At 40.0% G+C, this 15,163-nt stretch overlaps 1 protein-coding gene across 11 annotated transcripts in view; it reads right to left on the bottom strand.

Annotated features, from left to right (window-relative positions):
* The window catches only part of ADAM22 (ADAM metallopeptidase domain 22), a 238,401-nt gene that overhangs the window by 82,290 nt on the left and 140,948 nt on the right, over positions 1-15,163 (bottom strand). For all 11 annotated transcript variants that reach the window (XM_019958884.2, XM_070787951.1, XM_070787949.1 and 8 more), the window contains exon 5: positions 7,907-7,989. In XM_019958884.2, coding sequence (XP_019814443.2) covers positions 7,907-7,989 — 83 coding nt within the window. The remainder of the gene's footprint in view (positions 1-7,906; positions 7,990-15,163) is intronic.

The following is a 15,163-nucleotide window of genomic DNA, read 5'->3' as shown; positions in this document are numbered from 1 at the left end:
ACCCACATTTCACAAGTTACAGAAACTGAAGCCCAAGAGACAAGTGGCTGACAAGTAGCTGACCCAGCCCATGCAACTGGCCACACACTTTCATTCATACAACACAGTGGTAATGGTGAGGGTGGTAAGAACCGGTCAAATTCTGAATATTTTTCCAAAGTAGAATCAATAAGACTAGTTAATGGATTTAAAATGGAGCTTGCAAGGAAAAGAAGAGTCCGTGAAGGCTCCAAGGTTTTGACATGAGCAACTGGAAAAATGGTGTTTCATAAGATCCATTTAATAGGATGGAAAAGGCTGCAGGAAGAGCAAAATAGGATGGGCACAAGGAAGCAGGATGCAGGCCGCAAATCCAGAGTTCAATTTTGGACCTCCTGGGCTAGAGATGACTATCAGCCAATTGAGAAATTCTCTGGGGGCATCCTAAGGTACATATGGTCTCAACTCCCACTCAGAGAGATCCTGATAGCCCCTCCTTTTAGAGGAATGTGGTCTTTCTGTTAATATCAGTTTCCTCCTGATACTGAAGGAACTTGTCTTTACCACTCAGGCATCTGTGAAGAGTAAAGTTGTGATCTTCTGCAGTCATTTATCAGTGTTAGGTGGAAATGACTGCATGAAGCCCAAGTTGCTAACCACAGAACAGTATGTGCTTTCATTGATCACTTAGTGAAATCTGCTGGTTTTCCTGAGCTATAATTGTAACGGCCTCCAGCTCTGTCTCTATCCAAATTCTTTCGTTCTTGCAGTAAGATCTTCCACATGTCCTTAAACTTTCATATACCCTTAGAACTGCCCTTTACACGTCTGTAATGTTTTCGACCCAAAGTGCACTTTCTGAATTTGAGTGACACTGCATTTGGAATTTAAAGATAAACAGATGCAGTTTGTAGGATATCACTGACAATATATGCCTAAGCAATAAGTGGGGGGAAACTTTTCAAAACAGTAGGCAAATATGGCAGTGAACATTCTGCTGATAACTGGTCAGATCCATCCAGAAAACTGTACAAAACGATCACCCTTTGCCAAAGTTCACACTACACTAATTAAGTAGCAAGCAGATGGCTTTGTTTAAACAGTAATCAGGGGCTGTTTCCTCTTGAATTAGGTTAGTATCCAATGCAAAAATCAGTCACTTTTTATTGAACTCAAACATCTTGATACACAGTATAAACAAAGCAGATTCTAACACCATACATATATAGAAGATTCTGGTTCCATAAATGAAAATATGCCATGTTTAATTAAAAATATGTTCAAATATTTAACAATTAAAAAGCAGGTATGTTTCATTTGCTTTGTTTGAAACCTTTCTGGTTGATTTTTTATACATTCCAGGAAGTATACTGAGTCCATCACACAGTTTATAACTTGTAAAAATCTATAGCGAGGACCAAGTCATTACTGGCCAGTTGAGAGAGGTAAAATTTTTAAAAGTTGCCATCAAAACAAGATTTTGAAAGGAAATAGTCATTCTTACAAACTGTCACAAGCGGGCAATAAATTTACAGTTGATTCCAGTCCTTAATGTTCCCATAGTTACAGGATTTTGTCAAAACATGAAACATAGCAGGCCCAAAATACTATTAGGTCTTCAAATTTGAAAATAATATGTACCTGCAGGTTCTTTATGGAAAAGATATGAGTTTGATTATTTTACCCATTATGTTCTTTAATGGAATTCTGTAAATCAAGAAAATGAAAACTCTCAACATGCATTTGGCAATTTATAGAAGATGAGTCATGGATGAAATAATGTATCTCATATTGAATCACTACAAATGAGACAACATAAATTATTTACTATTTAGAAATAGCTCTCCTAAATATTTTTCAGCAATGTTTGTTCCTAAGGTAAAATCAAGATGAGAAGTAATAAAGGAACAAACAGTAAATTTATTTAACATGCTTATAAAAATCTACATATACCAAAACATACACAAACCTGACAACATTCCTACACACAGTGGGCTTTCTGTTTGTCTTTGTTTAGTCTTAAGTGAAAAATTTTCTAAAGGGAGAAGTAAATTTTACTTAGTGAAAACACCTCAGTTAGTCACTAAAATGTCCTTCAAGATCCCATTCCATCCTCTTTCAAAGGACTGCATAGGATTAGTACCTGTTGGTCTGACAGTCTTGGGTCTATTAGGGTTTCTAGAAGGCAGTAATACCTTTTCTCTGCTCTTATGATGTTATATCCACTAGGAAAATGGTGGGGGTGGTACTGGAACATGTACTGGGCAAGATGCTTAAACTGTGACTTTGGACTGAGATGTTAAGAGGAATGAGAGAGGAAGGGAAAAGCCTACAATAGACACTTGCTGTCACAAGAGTCGGCAGACGCAGTGTACTATTCCTGGCTGACAGCTGTGCTCGCCTTGAGATCAGAGATAACAATATTATTGCTGGAGGATACATCAATGTTTGTTTCCAGATTAAGAAAGCCGAAGATCTCACATATTAGGTACGGGTTCCATGTTTGTAAAAATGTCTCCTTATTCAAAGGATTTATTTAAAATTAGTAAAATAGTCTTTTAGTACAAATAGTAAGCGAACTTACTGTCTTGCTCTCAGGCATGTGACCTCCTTTCTCTGGTTATTTGTCTGATCCCTGTGTTATCTTTTTCCTGCCTCTCAAGTACCTAGTGCCAGAGCCTAACCAGAAGCACAACTTGGGCAGACTGGCCAGATTTCCCAGCCTTTCCCATTAGGTCTCATTTCTCAATTTCTTGGAAGACGTAGCAGTTGAACCCCTCTCCTGGAAGATCCCTTGAAAGCCTGTTCCAGGGCCCATTCCAACTTTTTCAGGTAATGACTCTCTGGAACCCTTAAGGGCGACCTCACTTTTCAGTGACCACTCTCAGCTTGCATTTTTCTCAGTTTTTTCTCTCATCGAAAACAACTATACATACCACATTCCATAGCACGAAGCTGGGCTAGGTTTAGCTTCCCCATTAGACTGGGAGCTCTTGGGGACAGGGCTCACGTTCTAATCTCCTTAATATTCCAAGCAGCTGGCACACAGCAGATGCTCTATAACTGTTTGTTAGATGAAAACACTCATGTTTCTAACTTGGTAACAGACAGGAAGTCTTTTAAAGATTTCAAACAAGAATTTCACAAAACTGAAGTGTGATTGGTTCCTGCCCCAAAAAAGTAGCAGAAATGAGCTGAGATGATTTAGACTAACTAGAATGCTAAACTTAGATCATGAGCTCCTTATTGCAAAATTCAGGCTTACAATGAAGAAAGTAGGAGAAACCACTAGGCTACTCAATCAAATCAAATCCTAAATCAAATTTGACCTAAATCAAATCCTTTATGATTATACAGCAGAAGGGACAAAGAGATCAAGGGATTATATCTGGGTGGCAGAATCCTTGAAGAACTATGGACGAAAGTTTGAAACATTATACAGGAAGCAGAAACCAAAACCATTCCAAAGAAAAAGGAATGAAAGAAGGCAAAGTGGTTGTCTAAGAAGGCTTTAGAAATAGCTGAGAAAAGAAGTGAAAGACAAGGTAGAAAGGGAAAGACATACCCATCTGAGTGCAGAGCTTCAGAGAAAAGCAAAGAGAGATAGGAAAGCCTTCTTAAATAAACAGTGCAAAGAAACAGAGGAAAACAATACAATCGCAAAGACTAGAGGTATCTTCAAGAAAATTGGAGATACGAAGGGAATATTTCATGCAAGGATAGGCATGATAAAAGGCAGAAACAGTAAGGGCTTAACAGAAGTAGAAGATATTAAGAAGAGGTAGCAAGAATACACAGAACTGTACAAAACAGGTCTCAGTGACCTGGATAACCACAATCGCGTGATCACTTACTTAGAGCCAGACATCCTGGAGTGTGAAGTCAAGTGGGCTTTACGAAGCATTACTATGAACAAAGTGAGTAGAGGGACAGAATTCCAGCTGAGCTCTTTTCAAATCTTAGAAGATGAGGCTGTTAAAGTGCTACACTCAATATGTCAGCAAATTTGGGAAAATCTGCACTGACTGTAGGACTGGAAAAGGTCAGTTTTCATTTCAGTCCCCAAGAAGGACAATGCTAAGCAATGCTCAAACTACCATACAATTGTGCTCATTTCACACACTGGCAAGGTTATGCCCCAAATCCTTCAAGCTAGGCTTCAGCAATGCATGAATCAAGACTTACCAGATGTACAAGATGGGTTTTGAAGCAGCAGAGGAATCAGAAATCAAATTGTCAACATTGGTTGGATCACAGAAAAAGCAAGAGAATTCCAGAAAAACATCTACTTCTGCTTCATTGATTACACTAAAGCCTCTGACTGTGTGGATCATAACAATCTGTGGAAATTTTTTAAAGAGATGAGAGTGCCAGACCACCTTGCCTATCTCCTGAGAAATCTGTATGTGAGTCAAGAAGGAACAGTTAGAACCTGACATGGAACAACGAACTGGTTCAAAACTGGGAAAGAAGTATGTCAAGGCTGTGAGCTTCCCAACTGACTCTGTGGGTAAAGAATCCACCTGCAATGCAGGAGATGGAGGCAGACACGAGTTCATTCCTGGGTCAGGGAGATCCCCTGGAGGAGGGTGTGGCAATCCACTCCAATATTCTTGCTTGGAGAATACTACGGAGAGAGAAGTCTGGTGGGCTATAGTCCATAGGGTCGCAAAGAGCAAGACACAAGTAAAGAAATGGAACACGCACACACGCATGCACACACGTCAAGGCTATATATTGGCATTCTGCTTATTTAACTTATACGCAGAGTTCAGTACAGTTCAGTCACTCAGTCACATCCAACTCTTTGTGACCTCACGGACTGCAGCACACCAGGCTTCCCTGTCCATCATCAACACCCGGAGCTTGCTCAAATTTATGTCCATCGAGTCGGTGATATCATCCAACCATCTCATTCTCTGCCATCCCCTTCTCCTCCTGCCTTCAGTCTTTGCCAGCATTAGGGTCTTTTCCAATGAGTTAGTTCTTCCCATCAGATGGCCAAAGTATTGGAGTTTCAGTTTCAACATCAGTCCTTTCAATTAATTTTCAGGACTGATTTCCTTTAGCATGGACTGGTTGGATCTTGCAGTCCAAGGGATTCTCAAGAGTCTTCTCCAACACCACAGTTCAAAAGCATCAATTCTTAGGCACTCAGCTTTCTTTATAGTCCAACTCTCACATCCATACATGACTACTGGAAAAACCATAGCTTGACTAGATGAACCTTTGTCAGCAAAATAACGTCTCTGCTTTTTAATATGCTGTCAGGGTTGGTCATAGCTTTTCTCCCAAGGAGCAAGGGTCTTTTAATTTCATGGCTGTACTCACCATCTGCAGTGACTTTGGAGCTCAAAAAAATAAAGTCTATCACTGTTTCCATTGTTTCCCCATCTATTTGCCATGAAGTGATGGGACCAAATGCCATGATCTTCATTTTTTGAAAGTTGAGTTTTAAGCCAGCTTTTTCACTGTCCTCTTTCACTCTCATCAAGAGGCTCTTTAGTTCTTCTTCACTTTCTGCCATAAGGGTGGTGTCATCTGCATATCTGAGGTTATTGATATTTCTCCCCAAAATCTTGATTCCAGCTTGTCCTTTATCCATCCCAGCATTTCGCATGATGTACTCCGCATATAAGTCAAATAAGCAGGGTGACAATATACAGCCTTGACGTACTCCTTTCCCAATTTAGAACCAGCCTGTTGTTCCATGTCCAGTTCTAACTGCTGCTTCTTGACCTGCATATAGTTTTCTCAGGATGCAGGTGAGGTGATCCAGTATTCCCAGACTACCTTAGAGAATTCTCTACAGTTTGTTGTGATCTATACAGTCAAAGGCTTTGGTGCAGTAGTCAATAAAGCAGAAGTATATGCAGAGTACATCATGTGAGATGCCAGGCTGGATGAATCTTAAGCTGGAATCAAGATTTCCAAGAGAAATATCAACAACCTCAGATATGCAGGTGATACCACTCTAATGTTATCATTAAGAAAGTGAAGGGGACCTAAAGAGAATCTTGATAAGAGTAAAAAAGGAGAGAGAAAAAGCTGGCTTAAAACTCAATATTCAAAAAACAATGATCATGGCATTTGGTCCCATCACTTAATGGCAAATAGATGAGTAAAAAGTATAAGCAGCGATAGACTTTATTTTCTTGGGCTCCAAAATCACTATGGACAGTTGCCGTGCTTGCTTCTTGGAAGGAAATCTATGACAAACCTAGACAGAGGATTAAAAAGCAAAGTCTTCACTTTGCCAACAAAAGTCTGTATAATCAAAGCTATAGTTTTTCCAGCAGGATGTATGGATATGAGATTTGGACCATGAAGAAGGCTGAGCACTGAAGAATTGATGCTTTCAAATTGTGGTGCTGGAAAATACTCTTCAGAGTCCCTTGGACAGCAAGGAGATCAAACCAGTCAGTCCTAAAGGAAATCTACCCTGAATATTCACTGGAAGGACTGATGCTGAAGCTGAAGCTCCAATACTTTGGCTGCAAAATGCAAAAAGTGGACTCAATGGAGAAGACCGTGATGCCAGGAAAGACTGAAAGCAAAAAGGGTAGGGAGAGGCTGAAGATGAGATGGTTAGATAGCATCACTGACTCAGTGGATGTGCATTGGAGCAAATTCAGGAGATACTGGAAGACAGAGGAGCCTGGTGCGATGTGGTCCATGGGATCGCAAAGAGTCAGACATGACTTAGTAAATGAACAACAACAAAATGCTGAGGGATGACAAAGTAGCTTTATAATTACTTTGCCAACAAAGGTCCTTCTAGTCAAGGCTATGGTTTTTCCAGTGGTCATGTATGGATGTGAGAGTTGGACTGTGAAGAAAGCTGAGTGCCGAAGAATTGATGCTTTTGAACTGTAATGTTGGAGAAGACTCTTGAGAGTCCCCTGGACTGCAAGGAGATCCAACCAGTCCCATTCTAAAGGAGATCAGTCCTGGGTGTTCATTGGAAGGACTGATGCTGAAGCTGAAACTCCAATACTTTGGCCACCTCATGCAAAGAGTTGACTCATTGGAAAAGACCCTGATGCTGGGAGGGATTGGGGGCAGGAGGATAAGGGGACAACAGAGGATGAGATGGCTGGATAGCATCACTGACTCAATGGACATGAGTTTGAGTGAACTCCGGGAGTTGGTGATGGACAGGGAGGCCTGGCGCGTTGTGATTCATGGGGTCGCAAAGAGTCGGACACGACTGAGGGACTGAACTGGAACTGGAACTGGAAGGGGTCACATGACAAGAAAAAGACAGCCACTTGGGTATCACCATCATGGACAGGATGGAGGAAGCTGATATATTCCCATGTTAAACACCAGCAAACATACTTTGATATTGAAGGTTATGAGAAAGGAAGAAAGGCCTTGAGGAAGGATGAAGTCCATTCCATAGAAATTTCTGAAAACAAATGGACCCTCCCATGAGTTTGCTGTAGGTTAGGTGGGATTCTGGCTGAATAAAGTGCTAAAATACATGAGCTCCTGTGGTCACCCTTTATTTTTGTGTAAGGAGTCAGGAGTTCCCTGTCTTGAAATTTCTATTATTCCATACATATATAAAAATGAACATCAAGGAAGAAGAAGGACAGAATTGGTACCAAGGGGCTAAACACCCACAGAAACAGAAACCAAAGTTACTCAAACCACTCCAGTCTCCATCTGGATGAAACTAGAAAAATGTTTCAAACATCACTAAGGAAGCATGTTATAATCATTAGCGCCTCTGGCTTCTGCAACTCTAATTTAACAATCTGCTTGGTTTACAAACCACAGAGGGAAAAAAGTCCTCATCCATCACTGTTTGAAAACTATTAATAGCTCTTGACTTAAAATAGAGATTTCAACCAAAGTGCATTAAAAATAAAGTAAATCACTGGAAAAAAATGGATGATACAAAAACTTTGGGGACACTTACTGAAGTCCATGGCACGTCGACAATGCCACAAATGAGGCAGGATTTCCTCGGATGTGGCCCTGGTAGTAACAGTGTTCTCCTCCCTGAAAGCAGAAATAGAGAATATAAACCTTTGCCATCACAAAGAGAATCAGCCACGTCATTTCGCAGTCTTCTACCCACACTGCATCTTCATGTGCAAAGGTCTGTACAACGTTTCATTATCCAGATTAGTATTATCAAACCATTTCTAACAGAATTATTCATAAGCACTCCCAGTGAGCTGACTCCAAATCAAAAGATAAGGAAATAAAAGTTGACTTAAATTTCCTTTTATGTAGATGATGATAGACAGAACAAAGAAACACATATTGAAATGCATATGTGACCCCCAGCACCAGGAAGAGTTCGGTGAGCTATTTCCCTGGTTGAGTTCCCCTGAGGGACTCAACCTTGCATGCATGCATGTTAAGTCACTTCAATCGTGTCTGACTCTTTGCAACCTTATGGACTTGTAGCCCTCCAGGCTCCTCTGTCCATGGGATTCTCCAGGCAAGAACACTGGAGTGGGTTGCCATGCCCTCCAAGGGATCTTCCAGACCCAGGGATTGAACCCGTGTCTCTTATGTTTCTTGCATTGAGAGACAGGTTCTTTATTGATAGCGCCACCTGGAAAGCTCACTCAACACTGAGTAGCAGCAAAATGACGATTTTCTCAAAATTAAGCAAAATGAATACAAATCATCTCAGAGTTACTAAATTAACAGAGGAAAATGCCCTCTTTCATAGTGTTTATATTAAAACTTGACAACTTTATGATATTCTTTTCTCCAACCAGGAATGGCTTTACTGGTAGGCAGTCCAGAGAAGGGTCTAAAATTGACAAGTTTCTTCTACCAGCAAGTCACATTAACTAAATTTCACCAAGAGACTCATTTCTTTGGATTAAGTATTCCTGGAAATACTTAATCCAGGGTAGAGCCTCTGACATCTCAAGGTGGTACCCTAGTCTTTAGACACTGGCTACTCAGGCGTGTGGTCTAGAAAACAGCACCAGCACGGGCATCAACAGAAGCATGTCAGAAACGCAGAATCCCAGGCCCCACCCCAATGGATCAGAATCGGCATTTTAACAAAGTGCACAATAGTAAAGAATCCACCTGTCAATGCAGGAGATGCAAGAGATGTGGGTTCAATCCCTGGATCAGGAAGATCCCCTGGAGAAGGAAATGGCAACCCCCTTCAGTATTCTTGCCTGGAGAATCCCATGGACAAGAGAAGCCTGGCGGGCTACAGTGCATGGAGTCACAAAAAGTCGGACACGACTGAGCAACTGAGGACACGGTGGAGCACTAGGTGATTCATATGCACAATAAAGTTTGAGAAGCACAGATCTAAATGACCTTTCTCATTCCCCTACTAATTTCTCATTTCCTCAGAAGCTGAAAGCTTCTAGTTCAACTGGCTCACTGAGATGTGAAATAGTGACATAAGGACTAAAGGAATGAGTGGTTTAAAGGGGCAAATGTTATCTATTTCACAATCGGTCTTAAGGACTAACCCTACTTAAAATACACAGTGCTTGACAAGTGCAGAGGAGAGAACAGGAAGACATAGTAATGGAACAACGGTGAAGATATTATCTTCACTGGAATTCTGGGGAAGGCAGCCTGTTTCTCCTCATGAGATAATCCCAAGAATAGGGTGAAGTTCAGCTTTGCTGAGGGACAAAGAGCGGGCAGGAAGGCACACAGTGCAAGCCCTGACACCTCCAAATTCCCATGGAGTCACTGAGCACCATGAACTGAGGACTGGGGTTGGACTGCATGGAAGATAAGATAGGGAAGTGCTTCAGGTATGGTTCTGACAGCAGATGGAACCCAGAAGGCCATAGACTTATGGGCAGAAATGAAGTCAGGCTGTGACTTCCAGGAAAGGGTTGGTTTAGATGTTAACAGCTCGAGCTATCAACTCCTTCACTTACTAGTCATACAATCTCAAGCAAATCACAGAGCCTCCCTGTGTAATCATCACATAAGGCTGTTCAGAGGAATAAAGAGCTAACATGCATTAAGGGCTTAGGATAATGCTTGGCACTTGGTACACACTCAATAAATGTTTTATACCATTATAATTACTGTGTGTCACTTATTGTCCTACTCATTTTACACACACAGTCTCCCTATCCTTACATCCCTTCTACAAAGAAATATTGTCACCTCCATTTCACATAGGAAGTCACAGTCTCTGAGAGTCAAGGTTGTCTGCCTGGGAAGTTGCCAAGTCGGGGTGCAAATCTTGTGTGAATGTGTGAATGTAACATCTATGTTCTTTCCCATATACTACCCCAGTGGCTCAGACGGTAAAATGTCTTGCTTACAATGAGAGAGACCTGGGTTTGATCCCCGGGTTGGGAAGATCCTCTGGAGAAGGAAATGGCAACCCACTCCAGTACTCTTGCCTGGAAAATCTCATGGACAGAGGAGCGTGGTGGGCTACAGTCCACGGGGTCGCAAAAAGTTGGACACGACTGAGCAACTTCACTTTCACTTTCACTTATGAGTTGGACCTAGAACCTCTGAGCTATGCAGTGCAAATCTATGCTTTTCCTAGGCTGTTTTTGTTTTTCTTGTTTGCCTTGTGTGTGTGTGTGTGTGTGTGTGTGTGTGTGTGTTTTAATTTTTGGAGGAGCCGCAGGGAAGTAAATTTAACAGATTTTAAATTCACTCTGTTGGGCGTTTGGACTGGTAAACTATCCACAAGATTAGTGGAGGAGAGGTTATTATGCTTCAAATGACCTTGATTTCCTGGACACATCTGATTGGGCTAGAAATCGAAACTTTAGCATTTGATTGTATGTGTGTGCTCAGTCATGTCCTACTCTTTGCAACTCTTTGTAGCCTTCCAGACTCCTCTGTCCATGGAATTTTCCAAGGAAGAATACTGGAGTGGGTTGCCATTTCCTCCTCCAGGGGAATCTTCCTGACCCGGGGATTGAACCTGTGTCTCCTGCATTGGCAGGGGGATTCTTTACCACTGCATCACCTGGGAAGCCAAGCATTTGATTGGCCAGATACAAAGACCAACAGTCAATGGGGTGACCTAGAAAGAGAATTCTATCTAAAAGTATTTCTTTAAATTGGATACTGACTAAACAAACCAATGAGATCTTCTCTCACAGAGGTCTAACACTCACAGTGAAAAGTAGCTTAGAAAGACAGTAGCATCAAAGATAAATGGTAATCATAAAATTACGGTATCTGATGAGGGAACAACAGAAGTTGACAAGTCATTGTATGCAGGGAAAATATATCAGAGTTAAAGGCATATAAAACATGTTTTATAAATTACTAGTTTTCTTTAAAATGCCAACTTTGGAAACATGTTATATTAAATCATAAAAAAGGACAAAGAATTTATGTTTTGAAACAATCCTTCATTATACTGGGGCTAAACAGATGAGTAGATAATAGAAAAAAATCTTTCACTAATTTTCTGGTTCTGAAAAATAGGAGTCAATCCAAAACCAGCAGATGATCATGATCCATCTGCACAAAAACCTAACAAATGAAGTGAAGAGCTCAATATGGTTGAATCATTATCAAATATTTCCATGACACTTCAAGAAAAGCATAAACATCAGGGGGGCTCTCTTCCATTTAGACTATTATCATTCAAATCTTGAGGCTCTCAACCAGCATTATCTGTAATTTTCCAAATAACAGTGGAAATTAATTTTTGTGTTGCAATTTTTTTCAGGAATTATTTGCCATAAATCAATAATTATTTCAACTTAGAACTAAAATAGTTTTCTTTTTCCTTTAATATGCCTGGAAATATTTCTTAGTCCAGAATAGAGGCCTTAATATTTAAAGGCTTCTGTAATTTATATAAATCTATTGTTAAATTATTAAAATAAATAAATTTAATAGATTTTTGCTTTTAAATAAGTATTGTTATACACTGTTTATAAAATAATAAATACTTATTGCAGAAATCCTAAGTATTCAGGAGTACATGACAAAGAGTAAAAGTATCCCCTTCCTACACACTGTCCAGGCTGCAATTGCCACCTAAAAGGTAAATACTTTTACCTTTTTTGTGTGCCACAGATTTTGTGTACCACATCAGGAATCATCTATGCATATTTAAGGAATTGTACATATACATAAATAAACATATGTTCTTTCAGTGTACATATAGTTTACCCACACTGTTCTGCCACTTGATTTTTTTTTTCTTAAGGTAACCTTGACATCAACCTCATTCTTTCAATGATGGCAGAATATTCCATCACAGGCGTGAACGATAATTCATTTAAACAAACCTGTACAACTGGATGGTTAGGTTACTGCAACAAACATCTTTTCATATATTTTTTGGTGCACTTCTGTCAGTGTGTATGTAGACTAGACTACCAGATGTGGCCTGGAAGGTCAAAGAATATGTGCATTTAAAATTTTAGTGGATATTTTAAAGGAGATACATAACTGTATTCCATTATACATATCTGTTTTAAAAATTGATTTGCATTTTAAAATAATAAAATGCAGTTTATTAAAAATTATATATTTCAATAGAGACTAACACTTAAGCCAACTTACTCAAATCTTACCAATAATAAGGGTTCTCCATATCTTCAATGACTTTCTTGAGGAAACAGATGCTTTATGGAAGTAGGTCTTACAGAAATAATAACCAAAGACAGATGTTGTAAGAAAAGAAAAAAGCCAGCACATCCCAAGAGACTTCAGTTCTTTATTCAACTGCCAGTCATGGTTTTATTCCTTACTATCTCTTTTGTTCCAGTAATCCATTGTCCTTGAAACTTTCCTCATACTACTTGATTTAATAACACACTCATAATAGTACAGATGTTTATTTTTAGATAATTAGATAGTTGTAGCTAAAAAATTATCTACCTCTATAAAAATGAACTACATATTAGTTCACATGTCATATTGGTTTTTATTTCCTGGGGGAAAAAAAGCTTATTGCAAATTTAATTCTAGGGAAGTCAAAAATAATCATTTATTTGAAAAATTCAAAGACAAACTACATTTTTATTAAGCAGACAGAAAGATCTCAAAAGAAAAGTAGAATTTACTATAAATAGGATAAGATGATAATGCATGAAAGTTACTCAGCCTGGGTTATAAAACTATGAAAACTCAGTAAGGAAAACCAATTCTAGTACAGCCACAAGGCCATGGTCATTTGCTCTCAATCCAGATCCTCATAGGAAATTATACCTTTATCAGCTCCAAGATGGACTACAGTCACCTTTTCCAAAAAGTCTTCTCAGATTCCCTCCTCCTCATAAAATGAAACTTTCTTGTGCTTCATCCAGCCTGGCATTTCACATGATGTCCTCTGCATATAAGTTAAATAAGCAAGGTGACAATATGCAGCCCTGAGGTATGAAGCTGCATGAAGCACAAACTGGAATCAAGAGTGCCAGGAGAAACATCAATAATCTCAGATACGCAGATGATGTTACCCTTATGGCAGAAAGGGAGAAAGAACTAAAGAGCCTGTTTATGAAAGTGAAAGAGGAAAGTGAAAATGCTGGCTTAAAACTCAATATTCAAAAAACAAAGATAATGATATCTGTCCCATCACTTCATGGCAAATAGATGAGGAAACAATGAAACAGTGACAGACTTTATTTTCTTGGGCTCCAAAATCACCGCAGATGGTGAGTGCAGTCATGAAATTAAAAGAAGCTTGCTCCTTGGAAGAAAAGCTATGACCAACCTAGACAGCATATTAAAAAGTAGAGACATTACTTTTCTGACAAAGCTCCATCTAGTCAAAGCTATGATTTTTCCAGTAGTCATGTATGAATGTGAGAGTTGGACTATAAAGAAAGCTGAGCACCAAAGAATTGATGCCTTTGAACTGTAGTGTTGGAGAAGACTCTTGAGAGTCCCTTGGACTGCAAGGAGATCAAACCAGCCACTGTTTCCCCATCTATTTGCCATGAAGTGATGGGACTGGATGCCATGATCTTAGTTTTCTGAACGTTGAGTTTTAAGCCAACTTTTTCATTCTCCTCTCTCACTTTCATCAAGAGGCTCTTTAGTTCTTTGTCACTTTCTGCCACACGGGTGGTGTCATCTGCGTATCTGAGGTTATTGATATTTCTCCCAGCAATCTTGATTCCAGCTTGTGCTTCCTCTAGCCCAGCATTTCTCATGATGTACTCTGCATATAAGTTAAATAAGTGGGGTGACAATATACGGCCTTGACGTACTCCATTTCCTATTTGGAACCAGTCTGCTGTTCTATGCCCAGTTTTAACTGTTGCTTCCTGACCTGCATACAGATTTCTCAAGAGGCAGGTCTGGTGGTCTGGTATGCCCAGACCATCCCCAGGCAGAAGATAGCAGAAAGATTGAGATGGTTCGAATCATCATCTGAAGAATGAAAGTATCAGCCATATCCTGGGCCTTCTGCTTGGTAATAAATGTACTATTTCATGATGACTGATGAATGTGAAAAAACGTAGATCGAAAGTGAGCCTTCTCACCCATGTATGTTTGATGCAGAGTCAAGTCTCCTTATGTTGGTGGTTCTTAAAGAGTCGTGTCCAGCCCCAAAGCATCAGCTTGTTAGAAATGCAGATTGTCAAGCCTCTCCCCAGACATACTCAACTGGAGGCTGTAGAAGCTCTCAGGTGACTTCCACGCACTCTAAAATTTGAAAACAACTGCTTTTCACTACATCTGCCTCTGCATTCTAAAACTCCTCACTTATTGAGCTGTCTGAAATCTTACACTAGTTCCTGAGCAGATTCTATTATAACTGAAGCATTAAGAATATAAACAGCCATAGCTCTTCTCTATTTCTTCTCTTGTTATCCCCAAACAGCTGGTTTTATCAGAAACAAAATGGAGTGGGGAAGGAGAAACAAGAATACGTGAGAATTTTACCATGTACAGACAGGAAGAGCAAAGCTACTTTTTGTAGGTGCTGGTAAGATGGTACCATACAGGATGCTCTGACCAGGACTAAAAGGGACAGAGCAATCAACACCCCATTAGCCTGGAACTAAGGGGTCTCCCAGGATGCAGGTCATTCAGTGCAGTATCCATGAAAGTCACAGGCAAATCAGTATGAGTTTAGTCACTCTAAAAGGGACAGGTTAGTGCGGACACTTCCAGACCGAAACACCAGCCTGTTACCCTTGTGATCCTGCTGTCCTCCCTGAGTCACAGCTCTCTCTCCCCCTTGGTGGGCACCAGGTCCAGGACCGGCTTCTGCCTTGCAGATCAG

Source organism: Bos indicus, chromosome 4, assembly GCF_029378745.1.
Source record: "Bos indicus isolate NIAB-ARS_2022 breed Sahiwal x Tharparkar chromosome 4, NIAB-ARS_B.indTharparkar_mat_pri_1.0, whole genome shotgun sequence".
Taxonomy (NCBI): domain Eukaryota; kingdom Metazoa; phylum Chordata; class Mammalia; order Artiodactyla; family Bovidae; genus Bos; species Bos indicus.
This window is presented reverse-complemented; position numbering and strand designations above follow the sequence as displayed.